Raw genomic sequence first — 21,695 nt, 5'->3', positions numbered from 1 at the left:
CTACACGTACTAGCCTAAAGCAGGGGTCTTCAACGTTTTCAGGCCAAGGACCCCCTAGCTGAGAGAGAGATGAAGCAGGGACCCCCTCTATATTGTATAATATTGCGTTTCAGATAAACTTTTGCTGCTCTTTTTTCCCTCTACACACCTATAACTCTTTGCCAAAAATAGCCGATCTACAAGCTCACGACGCCTCGCAGCGCGAGGCGTCGTGAGCTTGTAGATCGGCTATTTTTGGCTAAAGTTCTCCTCAGAAAAGGGATAATAGGGTTCAAGTGGTTAATGTAAAAAAAAAAAGAAAAATCATATCACACAAAGATTTGGGGGTCCCCCTGTAGTAACTCTGAGGACCCGGACCCCCTGTTGAAGACCCCTGGCCTAAAGAATCTCTCAATGTGCTGTAACATCATCTCCATATCTAAGCTACTGATTTTCACCTCACACTCACACACACACTCTCTCTCTCTCACACACGCACGCACCCACACTCGCACTGGTAAAATGGCACACACACACACACCTTCTCTGACCACTCCCTTGGCATCTCTGCTGTGTTTCTCTGGGAGTTGTATTCCCTTACGGGTCCATTTGAACACTCAGAGTTCAACTGAACCTCCAGAGTTTACGGTGTATATCTCTTTGCTTGCATCTCTCCTGGCCCAGTCCCCCTTCCTCCTCCTACCCCACCATCTCCATCATGCATCTCATCCACATCCCTATCTCAGTCCACCTTGGTGGTCTTGTGTTTCCAGGGGTAGACCAGTTCTCCGACAAACAGCTTCTTGGCCAGGGCGAGCCAGGAGTCCTTGGGGTAGCAGCTGTATGTGGGGGTGCGATAGGTCTTCACCACATCGCCGAACTTCAGCGGGTTCATCTGACCGGGAGAGAGGAGAAACGGTGAAGGACAAGCTCCTACAGAAGTGTGTCAACATTTCATAGATACAAAAAAACAACAACTTTTAAACCCTATATTCTTTGTTGACCAGAGACCATGGGGTCTCTACTAGACCGTACTTGGGCACCTCCTTTTTTCAGCGAAAATAGACCACCTACAATCTCATAACTCGCCATGACGTGTTGTGAGCTTGCAGATCTGCTTTTTTTCCGCAGAAATGTTCGCCTATTAAGACATGCCTGGAAAAGGGATGCCTGGGTTCGTGTGGTTAGTGCATGTCTGCATTGTCTATTTCTAGATACCGAGACAAAAAAGATGTCCTTGATGTTAAGTAGAGAAAAAGTGTCTTAAAGGAAATGAAAGGACAAAAGGCCAAGAGAAGCTTACCTCCATCATCAGGTGGAGGGCTGTTCCTGGCTCTTCACACAGCACCCTGAACTTCACCCCCTCTGCAAAAACACAGCATCAACACACACCCATCACTATACAATGACATATATCATATATATATATATATATATATCATTTCATTTAAGTAACTGTCAATTCTGCCAGTGATCAACTTTCGCTCTTTCATGCATGAAGCGCACGCACACACGCACGCACACACACAGTTCTTTATCCACCCAAAGTCTATCATTTATCCATTATTATTATGTAATTTTTGGTAAAGCTATTTCTTTGCGACCGTTATGCAAAGGCCTGTAAAAATAAATGTGACTATTCTAATGACACATGGAGAGTGTGGAATATGTTGGCTGTTGGATAGCAGAACAGGAGGGGCGTAGATGGCAGTTGGGATGTTCAAATACTGTAGGCTCTGTGCATAACTGTAGTCCTGGGTGCTATATTTGTTTTCCTGACCTAGGAGGAAAACTGAAGAGGAGCGCTTGGTTTTGTTACCTCAGCAAGGCAGGGAGATGGGGCGACGAGTGCGCCGTCCAAGTTGGGAAGCTGTGGTGGACGATGGTGAGTGCCAAGCAAGGAGGCTTTGGGTACCATTTTTATAGTCTTTGCTGGAATTGAACCCACGACCTCTCAATCTCATGGCGGACACTCTAACCACAAGGCTACTGGCTATTTTCGCTACTCGTTATAGTATAAGATGTATACAGGGCTTCAACTTAAACTCTACTTACAGTAGTTGACCGGCATTCCCCAGGGCTCTATGCTGAAAATAGCAGATCTCCAACCTCACCTGCTATTTTTCGCCAAATGTTCGCCCCAAGAACAGGGACGCTATGGTTCATGTGGTTAACCCATTAAGACCGGGAACGCATCTGTGTCATTTTAAGATTACTTTGGCTATTAAAAAAATGGCAGATATTTTTGAAAAATCATGCAAATTCGTGCAAATCTTTGAATATATATATTTTTAAAGCGAACATTTGTAACTCAAAGCTTTGCTTCTGAGGGATTCTACAAATGTCTTCTAAATACCAACAGTTTAAAAAAAAAAACGTATGTTGCTATAATCAGTGGTTCTCAAACCTTTTCATGTCAAGGATCCCCAAAATGATGTGCATTTGGCCTCGGACCCCCATCTCAAAATATGTTGTTCCAGGGACCCCCCCCCCCCCCAGAAGCAAAGATTTGAGTAAAGAATGTACGCTTTAAAAAATATATACAGCATATTCAAAGATTTGCACAAATGTTCATGATTTTTCAAAAATAGCAGATCTACAAGCTCATAGCGCGGCACTCGGTGCCGTGCTATGAGCTTGTATATCTGCTATTTTTTAATAGCCAAAGTATAAAATAATGGTTAAAGTGGTTTTAATGGGTTAAGAGTTGTGAGTACATTACCTGCCAGTCTGTAGGAGCGACAGATGCGGAGGCCCAAGCCGAACAGAGGGAAGGAGTTGATGAAGTCCACACTTAGGTGGAGCACGCCCTGGAACAGCACCACGACCAGCCGCAACTACAACCCCACCCCACAGAGACATGCAGGAGTCACAAACAAACCATACACGCCACATGGATGGACAATGAATGAGCAACGTGTGCATGTGCACCATGAAAACAATGGAGAGAGACAGGAAAGATTGTACACAGTAAAATCCTTCATTTGACTATTAAATTAACACTCAGGATTTTACTGTGTTATTGTGAGTAAATGTATTTGAGTCACTCACTAGTACATGTGCAGTACATTTCATAAACAGCCGGTGGGGATATGTTTTAGCCCTGCTTATGGTCAGACTTAATTAAATACATGCATTTCCTTTCGGGAGATTAATCGAATAATCCTTAAGTGTGTTTTTTTGTTTTTATTATACAGTATCAACTAATCAGCGCAATTCTTTTTAATTCAACTAAAGCGACTAGTGTGATTAACCACTTACATTTATTTTTAGTTCAATTAACTGTTGCACCCCTAAATAAAATACGATAAGATAATACTTTATTGTCAGCTCACACTGAAATTTGTCTTGCGACCCAGCAGCCATGTACTGTATGCAACACATATACAGTACACACATTTGACATAACACAGAAAACAAAAACATAATTACATACATAAAAACGCTAAAGACAAGAGCAATGTCCACCGCTTAGCCTACCCCTGGCCTAAACTCCTGCTTAAGCCTCAATGTCGTCTGATGGACACCTCTTCAGTCTGACCTTATTGTATGCTGGAACACCGTATCTCCTTCCTGATGGCAGCAACCTATATTCTCCATACAAAACCTGGCTAGTGTTTGAAGTGATATTCCTTGCCAACCTTAGCATACTGTTATTAGTAGTGCACCAAAAACAATCTCTTCAGTCTTTTTTTGTGTTAATGATTAAAATCATTTGTTATCTTGTCATGTACTGTAGCCACAGCTTCTCTAAAGCCTGTCTACAGGAATGGTGGTCAGGAAAGAAAGGAATGTCCAGTTTGTAAGAAGAACCTGTGTGAGACCTTCTTAAAGGACAAATGTTGGCAAATGGATTCCAATAAGGAAGTCCAAGAATCACTGAAGCTATTACAGGAGAAACTAAAAGTCTTTATTGATGTTAAAACAAACTATAACCAAGCTGCTTAACACATTAAGTTCCAGGCCCAGTACACAGTATGCAGATTAAAGAATAGAGTGAGATGATGAAGGAAAAGATTGAGGGCCTGAACAGAGAGATATCAACCCTTTCAGACACAATCAGGAGGAACTGAGCGCTAAACTCTAATTCCTGCAGAACTACAAGACCACAATGAAAATAGTCTAGTTCACACTGCAGGACCCACAGCGGGGCTCGGAAGAATTGTAGTGTAATAAGACTGATTTCATATCCTAAATATTAACACATTAATAATTTTGCTTTAGTTGGTTTTGTTAAACCACACAATACAGTTTCAGTTAGGTATCGTTTTTGTTTTGTTAGTTTTAGTTAACTCTAATAACCTTTGGTGTTTACGTACCAGAGTGAAGACCAAGTAGTACAGAGCTGTGGTCGGAAGCAGGAACAGCAGAATGGTGAACAGTAGAGTCCCAATGAAGAGCTGAAAACACAACACCATGCAATGATATCATATCATAGGTAGGCCGGTCACGATCATGACATTTTACTTGACGATTAATTGTCTTACAAATAATTGCGACAGTATGTGTATAGTATACTTGGGGAAATGCTATTGAACTTGTGTGTGTGAAGTCTGCCTTTCTAAGTGAGTGAATACATGAAAACAGTGTGTGTGTGTGTGTGTGTGTGTGTGTGTGTGTGTGTGTGTGTGTGTGTGTGTGTGTGTGTGTGTGTGTGTGTGTGTGTGTGTGTGTGTGTGTGTGTGTGTGTGTGTGTGTGTGTGTGTGTGTGTGTGTGTGTGTGTGTGTGTGTTACACATGCATGTGCTACCTGGTCCAGGTCGTAGGAGCAGGAGTCCACTCTTTGTCTTAGGACGTTCCACTTCTTCCCTCTGAAGAGTCTCCAGAGAGAGGACAGTCCGTAGACTTTCATGCAGTACAACCTGACACAAACACAGACACACAGTTCATGGCATGCCTCACAAAATACAAAATGAGAGGTTAGGAAAGGGTATGAATTTTCACCTTTTTTATATTTTCTGCTAGATCTGCTTTTGTCTCACTGTCTTTTTGTAATCATTGCCTGTTCCCCCACATGTACTGCGACCCCTGTTGCTGCTATCCCACCATTGTTGGCCTGGGGAGGGCGGTGAGTCGCCAGCAGCTTCTTTTCACCCGACAGTTAGGATTTTCACCAGTTGGTCATAACCAGTTCCCCTCACAATCCGCACAATTATTAATCAGACCGGTCTGGCTCTAATTTTCACCCTCTTTCCGGGCTTTGGGACCATGCCCAAAATGCAAATAAACAGCTTAAAAGTTGTAAAAGTTCAATACAGCTTCCTGTAAATGCATTAACCGAACCCTGCCAGATTTCTCACAATAGTGCTTTTTGCAGCCTAAAAGTAGTGCATGAGGTTGATACTATTGATTGAGAGCATATTAAATACAGTGAATTATTGTTCCATTAGTGTCCATATACTACAATATGCAAAGCAATCTAAACATATAATGTACATATTCACACTGTGACTCCTTTAGATTGTAGAGTCCACTCAATCTCAGTAAACAATTATTGAATTTGTATATAAATGTTCCCTCTAATTACACACCATCGTGTAGTAAAATGGATCAAATGGACTCTTATGGATTGCTTTGGTTCCTTTTGTACACTCTCAGCATTAACTGAAAGATTAGATCTGACTGTGTACTGATGTCCAATGTGAGACCGCTATGAAACGAGATTGATAAACGCTCTGCTTCTAGCAAACACAGAGACAGACATTTATTATGCTTCACATACCCATGGTTCAATCAAATACGAGACAATGATAGCCTTGCATTGCTGTGCTTCAACATTCTCTATTGTGGTTAGACAGGCAATGGGAATGGGGAAGTCAATAGGAGGGTGTGTGTGTACGTGTATATATTAATACGAGATGGTGCAAGAGCTATGAGACACAACGTCAATTCACCCGGAACTTCTCTCCATATCTCTAAATCACACAGAGAACTGGAACACATCTCTGTGGTGCTTGAGTGCATTAAACCAGACACTAATGATACTGTTGTAGCTGAGATGATACTGAACATGATCACATCCTGAGATCTAGAGAAGATATCACCAGCTGTACACTACTGAACACACTACTTCAATGTGAACAATACAGCATGTTGGGAAACAAGACGCAGGTCTTTTGGAGCAATGACTTTATGGTCATGATAAGATGTTGCAATGTTCTACATGCAATCATTTGCCCCCACAACTGTTAGGGGGGATAACTGACTATTCTCTCTCTCTCTCTCTCTCTCTCTCTCTCTCTCTCTCTCTCTCTCTCTCTCTCTCTCTCTCTCTCTCTCTCTCTCTCTCTCTCTCTCTCTCTCTCTCTCTCTCTCTCTCTCTCTCTTCTCTTCTCTCTCTCTCTCTCTCTCTCTCTCTCTCTCTCTCTCTCTCTCTCCTCTCTATCTCTCCTCTCTCTCTCCTCTCTCTCTCTCTCTCTCTCTCTCTCTCTCTCTCTCTCTCTCTCTCTCTCTCGTGAGAAAACGAGGTCTCACAAGGCACAATCGATTGTTGAGAAGGCACTAAATTCAGAACGTTTAATGCTGATCACAACATTACTTGGCAAAAGTGTTTTCTTTTTGCATGTAGACTGCATTCGAAGTTAAGTGTTTTTATTGAACATTAAATGTACTTCTTGCATTTAGGTGGCTTCTCATCTCTCCTTTATATGTATTCTTCCCATTTGCTCATCATGCTGAACAACACAGTGGATTCTACCTTGCTCCTCTTTCGAGCTCTATTAATGGATCCTCCGTCACAATGAACAGGTCCTCCACTGACACCCAAACACTGCCAAGAAGAGCCCTCCTTCATGAGCCCACACACCTCCTAATGAATTTATCTCTTAAGAGTAATGCAAATAATGTCATCAGTACTTTAACTACAATGCTGTTTCTACTGACCATAGAAGCGGTTTCAAATGGAGCAAATAACCCTGATTAAATGTATTTCTTTAAAATAACACTGAGGAAAACGTCACGCCAACACGCTAATATTACAACCATAGAGTTATATATACTGTAACTGTATGGACTTAGGCAAATTAGCCCCCATGAGGCACTCTCACAAGAAGCAAACAGTTGGGAGACACTGCCCCCCTGGAGAACAGACTTTGTAATATGCTCAGCTACACAAAGTGGAGGGTAGCGTTGGTCAAATCAATACTCATTAAGGTTGTGTGTGGGTGTGTGTGTGGCGTGTGCGTGTGTGTTCTCACCTGGCTCCGTACACATAGAAGCAGTAGATGTGGAAGGTGAGCAGAGCCACCATGTCGGACAGCAGCGACAGGGCAAAGGGTCAGACCCAGGCACGCTGACAGGCCCACGTAACACAGGATCCTCTCTATGAACGGAGACATTAGGTGGATGTAGCCTGCAGGAGATGGACGCATGGACGAGAGAGAAAGGGAAGGAGAAGTGTGTCTGTGTTAGGGTAGGAATCACCACGACCCTCAAGATCCCATTTTACCATGAGTTTTAGGCTACGATTAAAAATTAATTGTGATTGTATTTAAAGCTACACTATGTAACTGTTTTTAGTGAATAAAACATGAAGTTTTACCAATCTATATGATAGAGTTTGATTGATTGATTGAATACTTTATTAACAGTTTGCAAAACGTTAGTTATACAATAATGCCTAAAAGGATAACACGAAAAGCCCTGAGGGCTTATTTCCATTGTGGTCCTATGTATTGAATTCATTCAATTCAATTCACATATAAAGACATACAATACTATACAAGAAATCATCAATACTAGGAGCAGTAAAAGTATATTTACTAGTGATGAGCGGGCCCGACCCGTAACCCGCGGGTCAACCCGCGGCGCGGGTGGTCGAGTCAGGATTTCAGAGGCAATATTGCGGGCTGCGGGTGAGCGGGTCAGCCGCTCTCACACGAAAAAAAAATGTATTTAGCCATGACAATGTTGTGCTACTGTAGACATTTAAATCGACTTTGGGTACTTAAAAGAGCGCTATATAAATCTGAGCTATTATGATGATGATTTTTTTTTTACCGCGGGTCGCGGGCGGGTTGAGCCATAGATTTATATATGGGTTCGCGGGGCGGGTTGAGGCGGGGTTGGGTTCCATGGCGGGGCGGGTCATGAAAAAACCCGACCCGCACATCACTAATATTTACAGAAAAACAGTGGGGGTAATTTCATGTTGTATGTTAATACAATATAACTGCCTAAACTAGGTGGTTAGGCATTAGGTCTGCCCCGCTCTTTCTGTTAGACATTTAGATTAGAGCTGTGAATCTTCTGCTATCTCACGATTCAATTCGATTACGATTCTTGGGGTCAAGATACGATTTTCATTTAAAAAAAAAAATTTTTTCCAATTATTTCAGTCATATTGTTTTCATCTGAACTTTAACAGCCAAGTGTTAGCCTAGTATTTCCAACAGCTCAAACAAAGAATCATAGAATACCAGAGAGGGTTGCTTGTAAAAATTCTTGCATTGATGGAATCTTAGATTAGGTGTAGTTCTATTTGATGCAGAACACAACATAATTGTTTTGATGCAAGTAACATTAACAAGTGTCAACGATCTTTTGAAATTGTGAATCGATTTTTAATCGTTGATAATAAGAAGTGTGATTCTTACATGAATAATTTTTTTCCAACACCCCTAATTTAGATCCTGTAGTCGGGTAGGACACCTACTGGTTGACAAGTGGTTCTGCTTGAAGGACAAAATACATTTCTCCCTGAACAGGAATGCTCTACTAGCTCACTGGTAAAAATGTCAGCACTTGTGAAGGGGACCTGGGTTTGAATCCCGGTAGCCCATGAAAGTTACTTTAATAGATTTTGCAATTAGAAGATTAAATATTTAATATGTTTGACTTCATCAACATAAACAAAGTGCTGTCTTTCGCACTTTTTCAATTTAAATCATTTAAAATTTTTAACAGTAAATTAAGTGTGTGTGTCTCACTGTGTGTGTATGTGTGGTGGGACTCACTGATCCAGAGGTGGATGTGGTAGAGGAAGAAGCGTCCCAACACCTGGTCCAGAGCTCTGTTCATCTTCAGTCCCGCCGGCGCTCCCATCAGCCACTGCAGCAGCTCCTCTAGCTCCTTGCCACGCGCTGCGTAAGAAACACGTAGCACAAGGTCACAACACGCACACTTTCATAGCACTGTAAGCTGTTGGGCAGCGTTTGCCATTTACACACGTTTAAAACACTTATACTTAAACACCCTATATACTTAGTACTTAGTTGACCAGAGTTTTTTCACTCTAGACTAAATATCTTCAGTGAAAATAGCTGTAAGCCGCAAGCTGTGAGCTTGTAGTGCAGCTTTTTGCTGAATGTTTATCCCAGAATAGGGATGCTAGGATTCATGTGGTTAAATGATTGTAGAATGGGCTTCAGTTCTAACTGCACGTTACAGGAATCAGGGGTCAGGGCTTTCATGTGACACCAGTGATTTAAAAAAAATACATCAGCAGTGAATTCAGAGTGTTTCAGCCCAACTCACAGCGAGAATCAAAGATTTAAATCAGGACTTGTGATTACAGAGTAGTGAACAACACAGACAGACAGACACACACAGAGACGTACATCGGCGATGGGCACCAGTGCGTTGGGCCAGCATGGTGATGCGGTTCTCTCTGTAGAGCCAGGAGATGAGCAGGAGGCCTAGAGCTATGTCCACCATGAAGGACACCAGGATGTTGGCTTTCCTATCAGACACACACACACACACACACACACACACACACACACACACACACACACACACACACACACACACACACACACACACACACACACACACACACACACACACACACCACACACACACACACACACACACACACACACACACACACACCACACACACACACACGGGGTGATCAGGGCCACTGACGCCATAAAGCATCATTTATGCTTTCCTTACTGCTCTTTCTGTCCCCTGGGCTGGCATCGAAGATGAGTATCTTAAGCCTGATTTAATCTTAGTTCGCTGCCGGTGTTGATCACTGACAACAGCAAATTTACAAGCTTGTGACCTTGTAGATCAGCTATTTTCAGAGCATGACCTGATGCAAGTATTAATCAGGCATCAGCATAATAACATAATAATAAATTAAGTTTATATAGTGCTTCTCATCTGTTCAGACATATCTCGGACCGTTTCACAAATAAGAAAAGTGAGGTGTCTCAGCCAGGCCATAGAGTGCCCGCACAGAGCAGCCGATGGCTTTGTGCGCCATGGGGCGCTCCCTCCATGCATCTCAGTCAATAACAGCAGTTGGGGACAGGGTTTTGAGGACAACTGGTTTGGGCTTACACATGTAAGAAAACCAAGGAGTATATCTAAAAAAAAGGAGAGGTCACAGTACATGCTCTAAGCCTTCTTCCTCTTCACTGGGAGGCAAACCACAGCCAAAGGTTTGATGTGATGTATTTTTAAATGCAAGTGCCATGATGACTTATTTTCCATTGAATCTGATAAATGGTTGCATTCTTTTGCAGCCTGCCTGCACGCATTTGTGATGTCAACGAAACATGCTCTGATATGGGGTCTAAATAAGGGAACCCCTTATTTAAGGGGTCAAGGGGCCTAATAACCAAGGGATCTAATATCTCCCTTGGCTGGTTGGGGAGACACTTTGTATGAGTAGTAGATTGTGGTTTCAGGTTCGAATCCAGGTGGATTACATGTTCTTATTTTATTTTACTACATTTGTTTTGGCCAATTCTTCCCCTTTTCTCTTAATTTAATCATCATACCATTTCCCTGCTTGTGTAATCTTGTCACTGCTTGACCCCAACTGGTTGGTCCCAGGGATGGTATCACACCTCCTCCTATACACATGGAAGTGCCTGCCGCTTCTTTTCACGTGCCAGTGAGAAGCTTCACCGGGAGGACGTAGTGTGTGTGGAGGAACCACCCTATTCCTCACAGTTCAACACGCCTGCTGACAGGCGTCCTTGATCAACCTGTAGGAGTCGCTAGTGCAGTGACAAAGTACTCCCTCCCCGACCGGCTTCCCTCCCACGAACACGGCCAGCTGTGTTTGTTAGAACGCCCGGCCTAGTCTCCGTGGTGGTGAACAGAAACCCTACTCCTGAGCCACCCAAGCTCCCAGGATTACACATTAATCTTACCTCATGGATTGTGTGTGCGTGGCAGCTTTCTTGGGTGAGCTGAGCGTGTGCATGTGCTCCGTCCTGTAGCTCAGCTGGACACACGTGGACAGTTTGCTGGACAGGAAGTGCACCGGGTAGAGGTTGAGGATCCTGGGACAGAAGAAGTAGTTATGGTAGGGAGGAGGATTCTATTTTGATCTATTGAATATGGCTTCGACCACTGGCTTCTCAGGGTAAAAATGGGATCCCTAAGGGTCTGCACTCAGAGAGTGTACAAATGTTACCAAATGGATACATTTGTACACTCTAAATTAAATTAAAAGGTACTATAAGTAATTTTTTTTATTTTCTTTCTCTTGGAAAAAAATAAAATAAATAAGAGTGTTTGTTCCGTAACAGGGATCTCCCGTCTCTCCAGCTCTTTAGTAAACAGATTTTAAGAGTAATACCAACTTCATCTAAGAGTGAGAACCGCACAGATATCATTTATCAGCTTACATTTTTTTATGTTTCAGTAAATCTATGAGCACTTTTAATTAGGTTACAATTTTAGTTTTTTGTGGGGACTACGGATGAAAATTAGCATCCTTGCTAAATAGGGTGCATTTACATTGCATTACTGTTCATTATGCACTGTCCCGTCAAAAAATAATAAATAAAGTAAAGTAATTTTTGTCTGCTTGTTTTCTTTTTTTCACACGTTTATCCTGTATATCGTCTCTCCTGATTGAATAAAAACGTCCTCTCACCGTAGACTACAGATCCAGGACCAGATGGAGAGTAACCAGGTGATGAGGAGGCAGATGGGGGTGGAGGCGTGTTTGAACAGCTCCACTATGATGCTGGCCTCGCGGCCCTCTGACTGCCAGTGGGTCAGCTTCAGGGGCCCGTCGTCGTATTTGTCCAGGAAGAACAGCGGCTCGCTCTGAGACACTGTCTGGAACATCTGGGACAGAGAACACACATGGAGCACAGTGGTATGAACTGACAGGCGTACTACGGTGTTCATTTTGTTGACTGAAACGTTTTTCACTGACGAAAACTAAATAAAAACTAAGGTAAGAACTTCTAAGAAGACAAAAACTATGACTAAATACAAAAAACTAGACAAAAATGTTTGGAAGGGACTAGTGGAGAAGAGAGAACTAAGTCAAGTCATTTTATGCATGGCTGCGTGTGGGTGTCACGCTTCATAAATTAGCCGATCTACAAGCTCACAACGCGTTGCATTTGTGTTGTGAGCTTGTATATGGGCTATTTTCAGCACACAGCTAAGTATAAATCAGGCATTACGACACCATCAAGGCCTGCCAATTTTTTTTTGGTAGATTTAGTCATCGTATAATATTTAGTCGACTGAAAGTAAAACATTTCAGATGACTAAAAAATGACGCAGTTCTGTCGACTACCTGTCGCAGTTCAGTCGGTGGATCGGCATTGGGGTCGCGAGGCCCGTTCTCTATGGGATGGAGCTGGGACAGCATGACCTTCCTCTGCTCGTAGTGGACGAAGATGACCTTGTCCTCGTCTTCTTCACCCTCACCGTCCTCATTCTCCTCTGACTCTTCCTTCTTCTTCTTCTTCTTCACCACCTTCACCTCATCCTGTACTGGCCTCCCGTCTGGCAATAAACAAAGATTTACCTTCTTTATTTAAAAGATAATTCAGTCAATCCTCACTTAGGATTGTCTCATTTGTGTCAAATAGTAAAGCCTGAGTTCTACTTTGTACACCAAAAATAGCAAATCTACAAGCCCACAACTCTGTGACATGATTTGAGCTTGCAGATTTGCGCTACTTTGGGAATATTATGGGTTTTTACCTTGATCCCAAATGTCAAACATTACAACTTTTTATAACATCTTGGTTCTGATGCGTTAATTAAAACCCTTAAAATTCGGCATAGGATAGATAATCCCTTCAATCGGTGATACGTGATTCTAAAGCCAATCGGAACAAGACTGTCGTATGTGCAAGCACACCTGGCAATAGAAATAATTCTTATTCAGCAAACTCACTCTGGTCTCGGTGTAGGACTTCGCAGGTGAAGCCCATCTTGCCGATCTGCCGGCTGAGCTGGAGCCAGCGTCCCTTGGGAAAGATGGTGCTGAGGTCCCTAAGGAAACTCTCCATGCCCTCCTGGCCCTCCTTGGGCATGCTCCACGAGCCTAGGACAGTCAGCTCCACTTTACTCTGGTCCTGCATCTGGTGTGATGAGGCAACAGTGTGGGTTAATGGTTTGAAATAGAGGTGTGACCATTCACCCATTTCACCATCCATACAATACACCATATTAGGTTCACAATTAGGGGTGCAGAAGTGAATTAAGGCACAATTGTCTAACAGTGCTTACAGACTTGCATGCTTACATGTGTTGTCAGTCACCCTGTTGCCATTTCCTGTTTCAACAGGAAATCTAACATGCTGCCATACAAGCGATGTTAAAGACCAGAAAGTGGTAGAAAGTGGTTTCTAAGGATGGCTGGGGAAGAGGAGCACTTGTTTCATTGTGTGAAGCAAAACGAGCGCTCCCTTTCCCCCCCCCCCCCATCTTGGCCCAAGCCATCCTGGGAAAAACAATATCGCACACCAGACCAGCACAGATACGTTGACCTGCTTCACTCACTTGAGCACAACTCAGAGGCAGAGCACACTCGTCTGTTCAAGCAAAGCACTAGATGTAGGCTAATCTGAGTTCCCCGAGGCTCTTGATGTAGGCTATCACATATTGTCGCGTTTTTATATATTGCATATTTTTGTGATGATATTTTGTCACACCCCTAGAGAGCCCACACTCGATGCGAGGGTACATGTACTACATGCTTGAAGTCTGCAACAGACACACTTTGTTCTTTAATCACTTAGCTCTATATACTTCGTTGTACGACAAATACCAAAAGTGTTTGACAAATGTTGGAATTTGTCTTAATATTTTCCCAAACCCGGGGCGCCAGGGATAATGTGGTTAAGATGATTGATTGATTGATTGAATATTTTATTAGGCAAAAAATGTAAAACAGCACAGTTACATTTAAAATACTTTGTCTAACAGGTCCGTTCATGAAAGTCCTTGCGGACTTGTTTCCAATGAGGGCCTTGGTATTCAATTCATAGACATATATAGTGGCACCACAGTTCGAATATCAAAACAAAAAAAACAGCAAAAAATAACACTATGTACAACAACAACAAAAAAAAGGGGGGGGGGGAAGATATGTACAAGAACAGGCGGGGGGGGGGGGTCGGCTGTCTAACGGGAAAATGGTACTACCTCCTCTTTTGGCCTCCTGAAAGGTGATTTTTTTAAGGCTTTTTTAAATGAGCCCAGCGAACTGCATTTTTAGAGGGATGGGGTTAGACTATTCCAATCCTGGGTGGCAGTGCTGTAGAAGGAGAATTTGCCCATGTTTGTTTTATGGGTGGGTGGTACCAAATTGTTGTTAACGCTCCCTCTGGTATTGTGACTGTGGGTGTCACTAACCTTTTGGAGTTATTTACTCAGATATGCGGGAATAGGGGGCATATCGGGCAAATTTGCATTTACAATTTTGAAGGCCAGTCCCATTTTTTGTTGTTTAACCCTGTCTTCCACCCTGAGCCAGCCTAGGCTGGCAAAATGGGTGGGAGAAAGGTGGGTCATGGGCCCCAATCCGAGGAGTGGCCGAATCAGTTTGTTTTGGGAGGTTTGAAGCTTAGTCTTCAGTGACACTGAGGTGTTGGAGTACCAGGAGGTGCAAGCATAGTCAAAAAGTGGTTGAATCAGGGCCCCTGAGAGGGTCCTGAGGGCCTGACGGTTGACAAAAGAGGAAACTCTGCCCATAAATTTGGTTCTCTGGTTTACTCTTTTGACCACCTTTGTCGCCATGCTTTCACCTGTCAGGTATTTGTCAAGAATACAACCCAAATAGGTAATCTCTTCTTTGCTAGAGATAATTGTGTCATCGACTTTGACCTTGAAATCATTTACATCCATCTGTCTGAGGGAATGTTTGGTCCCAAAGAGAATGGATTCAGTTTTCCCAAGGTGTAGTGACAGTTTGTTATCGGTAAGCCAAGTACGGATTTTTGAGAGTTCGGAGCTGAGCGCCTCCTCAACTTGCAACTTGTCCTCTCCCGAGATCAGGAGTGCCGAGTCATCAGCGAACAGGAACAATTTGAAGTTACAGGCAGCATTCATGTCGTTAATGTATAGAAGGAACAGTAACGGCCCTAGAATGCTGCCCTGAGGAACCCCACAGCTCACCGGGAGGGATGAGGACATGGTTCCGTTGATGTCAACCACTTGTTCTCTTCCCTCCAGGTAAGAGTTCTCATGGATCTCATGGATCCTGTCAGAAGGTCTTGCAGCATGCCACTCAACCAAGACCTGCTCTCACATTGAAAGCAATAATAACTGTAAGTTAGATGACTAAAATGTAAATGTATGGATGAAAGTGAGAAACAAAAAGATCTGTTGCCAGTACCAGGTCAAATATAACAGTGTTTTCCCAAAATTAATGCTACGCTAATGTTCAAAAAACTACAGAAAGAATTTGCCTCCCAGAGAGAAAGCCAATTACACATGATTACACATAAAGACTTATTGTATGATTATTAGCATGGGGAACTCCATAATATAGGCAGGCCAAGCAAGAATTCATGCAAGCCAAGAAGGTACAGGATTCATTCCTAGGCTACGCGCACGCGCGCACACACACACAGAGCTCTGGGCTGTGCTCCACTGACCTGCTGGATGTAGCGTTTGACCTCGCCGGGGATAAAGGGGTAGTGGATGACCGCCAGCACCACAGCCGTGTCATCATAACCAGGGATCCAGCGTCCTACCAGCAGCCCGCTGTCGGCCCGGTTACAGCACTGGGGGAAGAAGATCTTCAGCACCATGGCGACTTATCGCTGCAGCTCACGATTCAGGATCCAGCAGCTGTGTATCTGAGAGTGGTTTGAGATGACACAGTCATGTTGACCAGTGTTGCCATGTCTGCTTATTATAAGCTGTAATGTTGCTTGTAAATATTGGTAGTTGTGGGTTGTGTTTTTTAGGGCTTGTTTCTTAAGTGTAGTTGCTTATATGGGCTTGTTTCCTAATGTAGTTTAAACCAGTGGTTCTCAAACATTTTCATGTCAAGGAGTCAAGGACCGCCATTAATATGCATTTCTCCACAGACTCCCATCTGAAAAGATTTTCTGCCAGGGACCCCCCATACAAGATGTGTGTATTTGAAATGTTTCAGAAATGTTACAAATTTGTCAATCTTTTTCTAGATTTTAAAAAACAATTGCAGATCTATAAGCTTGGCTATTTTCAAATAGTTGCCCGTGTGTGTGCTCATATGGCCCGTAGTCACTTCTTTTGAGCTTGTTTTCAGACCTGGTTGCTTGTTTCTCTCGCAAAATCTGGCAGCACTGGTCATGTGGACCACACTGTGTGTCTTTCTTTGTTCACCAGAACTCCCTTTGTAATCCCAAAGTAAAAGCAGACATTGCCCTCATTTTGCCCTTCAAATATTGAGCGTTGTGCATGTTGCTGTGGCAACAGCGCCTGGGGGGCAAGGGGAAGCAATTGATTTCAGCTGCAATAATTGGCAAACCGCCAACAGATCAGAATTGGATACAGGATAGCTGGGCACCTCGATGTAAAATTGGCTATTTTGTCCAAAATGTTCAAATGAAATATTTAAAATGGTCTTAAGTAATATAAAGTATACATGATGTGAACATGCACGGTACATCATTATCAGACTTGTTATCCGTACTGTACTGTACTTAGGCACAATTTTGAAGTATTTTTTACTTTACTGGAGTATTTCCAAGTTTCAGTACTTTTACTTCTACTCCACTACATCTCAGAGGCAAATATTATACTTGTACTCCACTACAATTATTTGAAAACTTTAGTTACTAGCTACTTTGTAGATTTTGATTATTACAACAAAACATACATTACCCACGTCAGCCCTACATTTCGGCCATTTGAAAACAGCCGATCTACAAGTAACAGTATTTCTACTTTACAGTATTGATACTTTTACTTAAGTAAACAAATTGAGTACATTTTCCCCCACTGAATCTCGCCAAACTAAACTAAACATCCCAGCCCTATGCTCAAGTTCATCACGACTGTCTAGACTGCTGACAACAAGTCCAAGTCTAGAATGAAGATAACCACTGTTTGATATGTAAGACAAGTCAACACATAGCAAACCATATTCTATACTCGAGAACCCGCATATAAATGTAGATAAACTATTACTCGGCCCGTAAATATAATACGCGTTACCTTCAACCACATGAGATGAGGTTTATTTACCCTTCGAACCATACAGCTATTCAGAGAACGTCGCCATATCTTTTGTTGACAGTCCGTTGCAACAAAGGCTCCGACTGGATACACGCTCATACCGTTGGTTCTGGTGCAGTGTTGCCAGGCTTTGCGAGAGAAATAAGCAACCAGTCTATGAAAGCAAGCCCAAAAGAAGCAACTAATAATATGCCACATATGAGCACGTTATAAAAAATATATGCTTTTTACAAGCATACAGCAAGCATATGTGCATGTTTTATTTTCAAAAACTCTTGCAATAAAATGTGGAATATTTTTTGAAACATTCGAACAACACAATGCTCCCCTGGGGCACAAACTTCATGAACATATTTGAGAACCACTGGTTTAAATAATAATATGTGTTTTTGGAAGCAAACCTAAATAAGCAAATGCACTTTTGAAACAAGTCCAAAAAACCGCAAGCCTTAACTACCATTTTTTTACAAGCAACTTTACATAAAAAGAAGCCCAAAGTCGCTTATAATAAGCCGACATGGCAAGACTATTCCGGTGCAGTTGTTCAGATACACACATGTCTCTAACCCCCCCCCCCCCCCCTCTCTCTCTCCATACATGCAATCATCTGTTGCTCTGCTTGCTCTCTCTCTCTCTCTCTCTCTCTCTCTCTCTCTCTCTCTCTCTCTCTCTCTCTCTCTCTCTCTCTCTCTCCCTCTCTTTCTCCTCTCCCTCTCCCCCCTCTCTCTCTCTCTCTCTCTCTCTCTCTCTCAGTCTCTCTCTCTCTCTCTCGCTCTCTCTCTCTCTCTCTCTCTCTCTCTCGCTCTCCCTCTCCCTCTCTTTCTCCTCTCCCTCTCCCTCTCCCCCTCTCTCTCTCTCTCTCTCTCCCTCTCTCTCTCTCTCTCTCTCTCTCTCTCTCTCTCTCTCTCTCTCTCTCTCTCTCTCTCTCTCTCTCTCCATACAAATGCAATAATCTGTTAAACCAGCTCATTATAACTGCATTAAGTCATTGTCATTCTTTCATCTTGACTGTTGATAGATTTATGGACATGGCAATATGTTTTGTTCCCAGTGGAAAAGTTATTTCAGATATGCTACTTACCAACGCTGCAGTTGTTGTGCTGCTATCAGGGGTTTGTGGTGAATGAATGAGGAGTTGACCAAACTGTAAAGAACTTATCTGTTCTCTAATGACACAGCAAGAAAAGCGCGGGCTGAACAAAAGCAAGGCAAGAAAAACTCCTCAGTTTTAGTTGAACTGAGAGCAGAAATGTAACCAAATTACCAAATGGACTCAGAGTTACAAATAGATAAATCAACTCTAAGGATTTTACTGTGTAATGTTACAGTAAGTTACATGTTCAAATGTGACAGAACAGCCATTGTAGCCTATGTTTAATTTCTTTTTTTTTGTTGATTGAATCAAATGTTAAATGTTCATTATCATGTTTAAAATTGTTGGACTGAGAAGGGTTGTGACTTGATGTTGGTCTCTAAAAGGAAGATTGGGTCTCTAATCTCTTTTTTGCAAACATCATGATGAGGTATATTTTTTAATGCAAATGAATGTATTTCATTGTCCTGTATCCAGTTGCTTTCTGTCTCATGTTCAGTGTGATATAAGCTGTCCTGATAATATGATATACTGTACAGGCGTGATATGTTTCTGCAGCCTGATTCGTAAGGCCCCGCCCTACCTGCAACAGCCTTGTTGGGAGGAATTACTGGATTGGTTGTTACATGATTGGTCAATAGTGGGGACGGAGTTGGAAGATTGGTCAGTCAACTGGCTAGCCTTGCAACAGACTAGCCAATCAGAGAACTAAGTCTTTATGGTGTGTGTGTGTGTGTGTGTGTGTGTGTGTGTGTGTGTGTGTGTGTGTGTGTGTGTGTGTGTGTGTGTGTGTGTGTGTGTGTGTGTGTGTGTGTGTGTGTGTGTGTGTGTGCGTGTGTGCGCGTGCGTGCGCGTGTGTGCGTGGGTGCGTGCGTGCGTGCGTGCGTGCGTGCGTGCGTGTATGTAGCTCAGCAAGAATAAATTAATATCCATTCAGCTGTTGCTGACCTGGACATCATTAAATGTGTTTCATTAAAGTGTAAAATATGTCTTAATGGACATGGCCTGCATTTCTACTGTATGTGCTTTACACACACACGCGCGAGCGTGCGCGCGCACACACACACACACACACACACACACACACACACACACACACACACACACACACACACACACACACACACACACACACACACACACACATTCTGACGGCAGAGGCAATCATGCAAGATACTAACCTACTAAGATGATATTTCTTTAGATTTGTTTTATTTACCACAGCAGCGGTAAATAAATTGAGTTCATTGACAACTTTCATCTGAATGTGGAGGCATGTAAGAGAGTACGAATGGATGAAGGAGAGAGAGAATCTTGAGAAAACAAGGTCAGACCAGTCATTTTAAACTGGGCCCCCCTACGTCACATTAACGGAAAACACCATCCTTGTTCCTCATACATCAAAATCAGTTAAACAACTTTAACCTTATACATTGGCTATTTGATAATAGCTGATCTACAAGCTCGTATAATGCACCACGGTGCGACACGTTGTTAGCTTTTAGAATTAGAAGTGCTATTTAAAAACAAAATCTTGAATAAATAAATTATATTAGAAATGTGGAATATTTGTAAAACATTTTTACAAGAACAATCTTATATGGCACATATTATTTTCAGATGGGGGTCCACTCCGCAGATGAATACATATTAATTTGGGGGTCCTTTGACAAATCTGTTATTTTTGTTGAGGGGTACAGTCATGCAATAAAGGCTTATGGTTGAGCATGAGTCCAACTCCTGATGCACAGGTGCAAAGTTCCCACAAGTCTACTTCCCAGCATTTGTCATGAACACACTTTTTTCCCACTCAGTGATAAAAGTTCCACGCAAATATGTTGACATTGGATATTTTTGGATGATGTGTAACCACATATCCCTCACCAAGGACACAGATCATCTCTCTCTCCTCTCTGAACCAGGATGGTAAGATGTATTTCAATGGTCTATAGAGGGAAGTGGGAATTTTATGCTTGACTTATATTTGATGTTTATTTAAGTAAAGTATTAAAACCAAATTATGTACATAGAGTACGCATGTTAATTTAAGTTAGTTCAATATGAAGAGCTATTTTAGTCTAAGTCTAGACTAGGCCTATTTACGTATGCAAGTGGTCATGTGAGATACATTTTATTGTTATGTAATGCATGTCTCTTACATGTTATGGAATAATTGTTGTTATAACTATGTTATACAATATTGGTCATTGTGGCCATTGCCAGCAAACCAGCAAAAATTACTTTTAAAATGTTTTGTGGTTCAATTTTGTTTCGGAGTCATTATATCGTGTTCGTCCTGTGTCTGTCTCCTGACCCCAGTGGTTGTGAGTTTGCCGCCCCTGGACTGTCATGACGTCTACACCCTGGACAACAGTGCTCCCAGTGGGGTCTACAACATCTATCCTGTTGATGATGTTACTGCTGTAGAGGTCTACTGTGACATGGACACTGATGGAGGGAAATGGACAGTAAGAACATTTCAACGTCCTGCAGGATGCTTTGTATCTTTATTTCACTGTAATCTCATCCTACATTATGCATAAACTGTTTACTGAAAGCCTTGGAAGTGTGTGGTGAAATGTCATATCCATGGGTGGCACTAATTAACTAGCTTTATCAGTTCCTGAAAAAGTGACTTTCCAAAGTTGTGGGAGATTTTACAGAATACGAATGAGTTTGGTTCTTTCAATGATTGTAATAACATTTCAATCCTCTGTTTTTGGTTTGGCTAATATGACCTTTAAGTGTCAATTAAACTGCTTGTTTACACACTTCTTTTGTATATATCCTATTACTGTTAAGCTTGAACAAATCAATGTTATTTTATATTGGACATGCAGAGATGTTGTCGTTCAATCACATTTCACTCTTTTTGCCTCTCTCTCTCTCTTTCTGGTTTTCACTTCCCCTCTCTGTATTTTACTGCTAAGGTTTTTCAAAGACGGATGGACGGCACAGTGTCATTTTACAGACCCTGGGACCCCTACAAGACAGGTTTTGGCAATGCTGAGGGAGAATACTGGCTAGGTGAGAAGCTACAGTATGTTGAGTAAACGTGCTAACAATAGGAGCAGAGATGTAACCAAACTACTTGAATGGTTGATAGACACAACAATCTAATTGAAGTAATTTGTGACAGCTTTCTTGTGCCAGTGGTATGAATATTGTCCATTGCCAAAATATATTCCTGCATGAACTATAAAACTGCCTAAACTGTCACATGTCCTTGTAT

General features: G+C 42.3%; 1 protein-coding gene across 1 annotated transcript; it reads right to left on the bottom strand.

Moving 5' to 3' along the window:
- Positions 1-231: 231 nt before the first annotated feature.
- On the bottom strand, positions 232-17,458 carry pigq (phosphatidylinositol glycan anchor biosynthesis, class Q). The gene is given in 16 exon segments (XM_080447331.1): positions 232-874; positions 1,283-1,344; positions 2,702-2,816; positions 4,299-4,379; positions 4,730-4,841; positions 7,176-7,252; positions 7,254-7,330; positions 8,934-9,048; positions 9,525-9,560; positions 9,562-9,658; positions 11,091-11,222; positions 11,822-12,018; positions 12,482-12,693; positions 13,091-13,277; positions 15,798-16,001; positions 17,380-17,458. Coding segments are annotated over 15 exon segments (1,809 nt in total). The 5' UTR covers positions 15,954-16,001; positions 17,380-17,458; the 3' UTR covers positions 232-721.
- Between the last annotated feature and the right edge of the window lie 4,237 nt (positions 17,459-21,695).

This window comes from Gymnoscopelus braueri, assembly GCF_963280865.1.
Source record: "Gymnoscopelus braueri genome assembly, chromosome: 13".
Lineage (NCBI taxonomy): Eukaryota > Metazoa > Chordata > Actinopteri > Myctophiformes > Myctophidae > Gymnoscopelus > Gymnoscopelus braueri.
The sequence above is the reverse complement of the archived record's forward strand: the minus strand, read 5'-3'. Positions and strand labels throughout refer to the sequence as shown.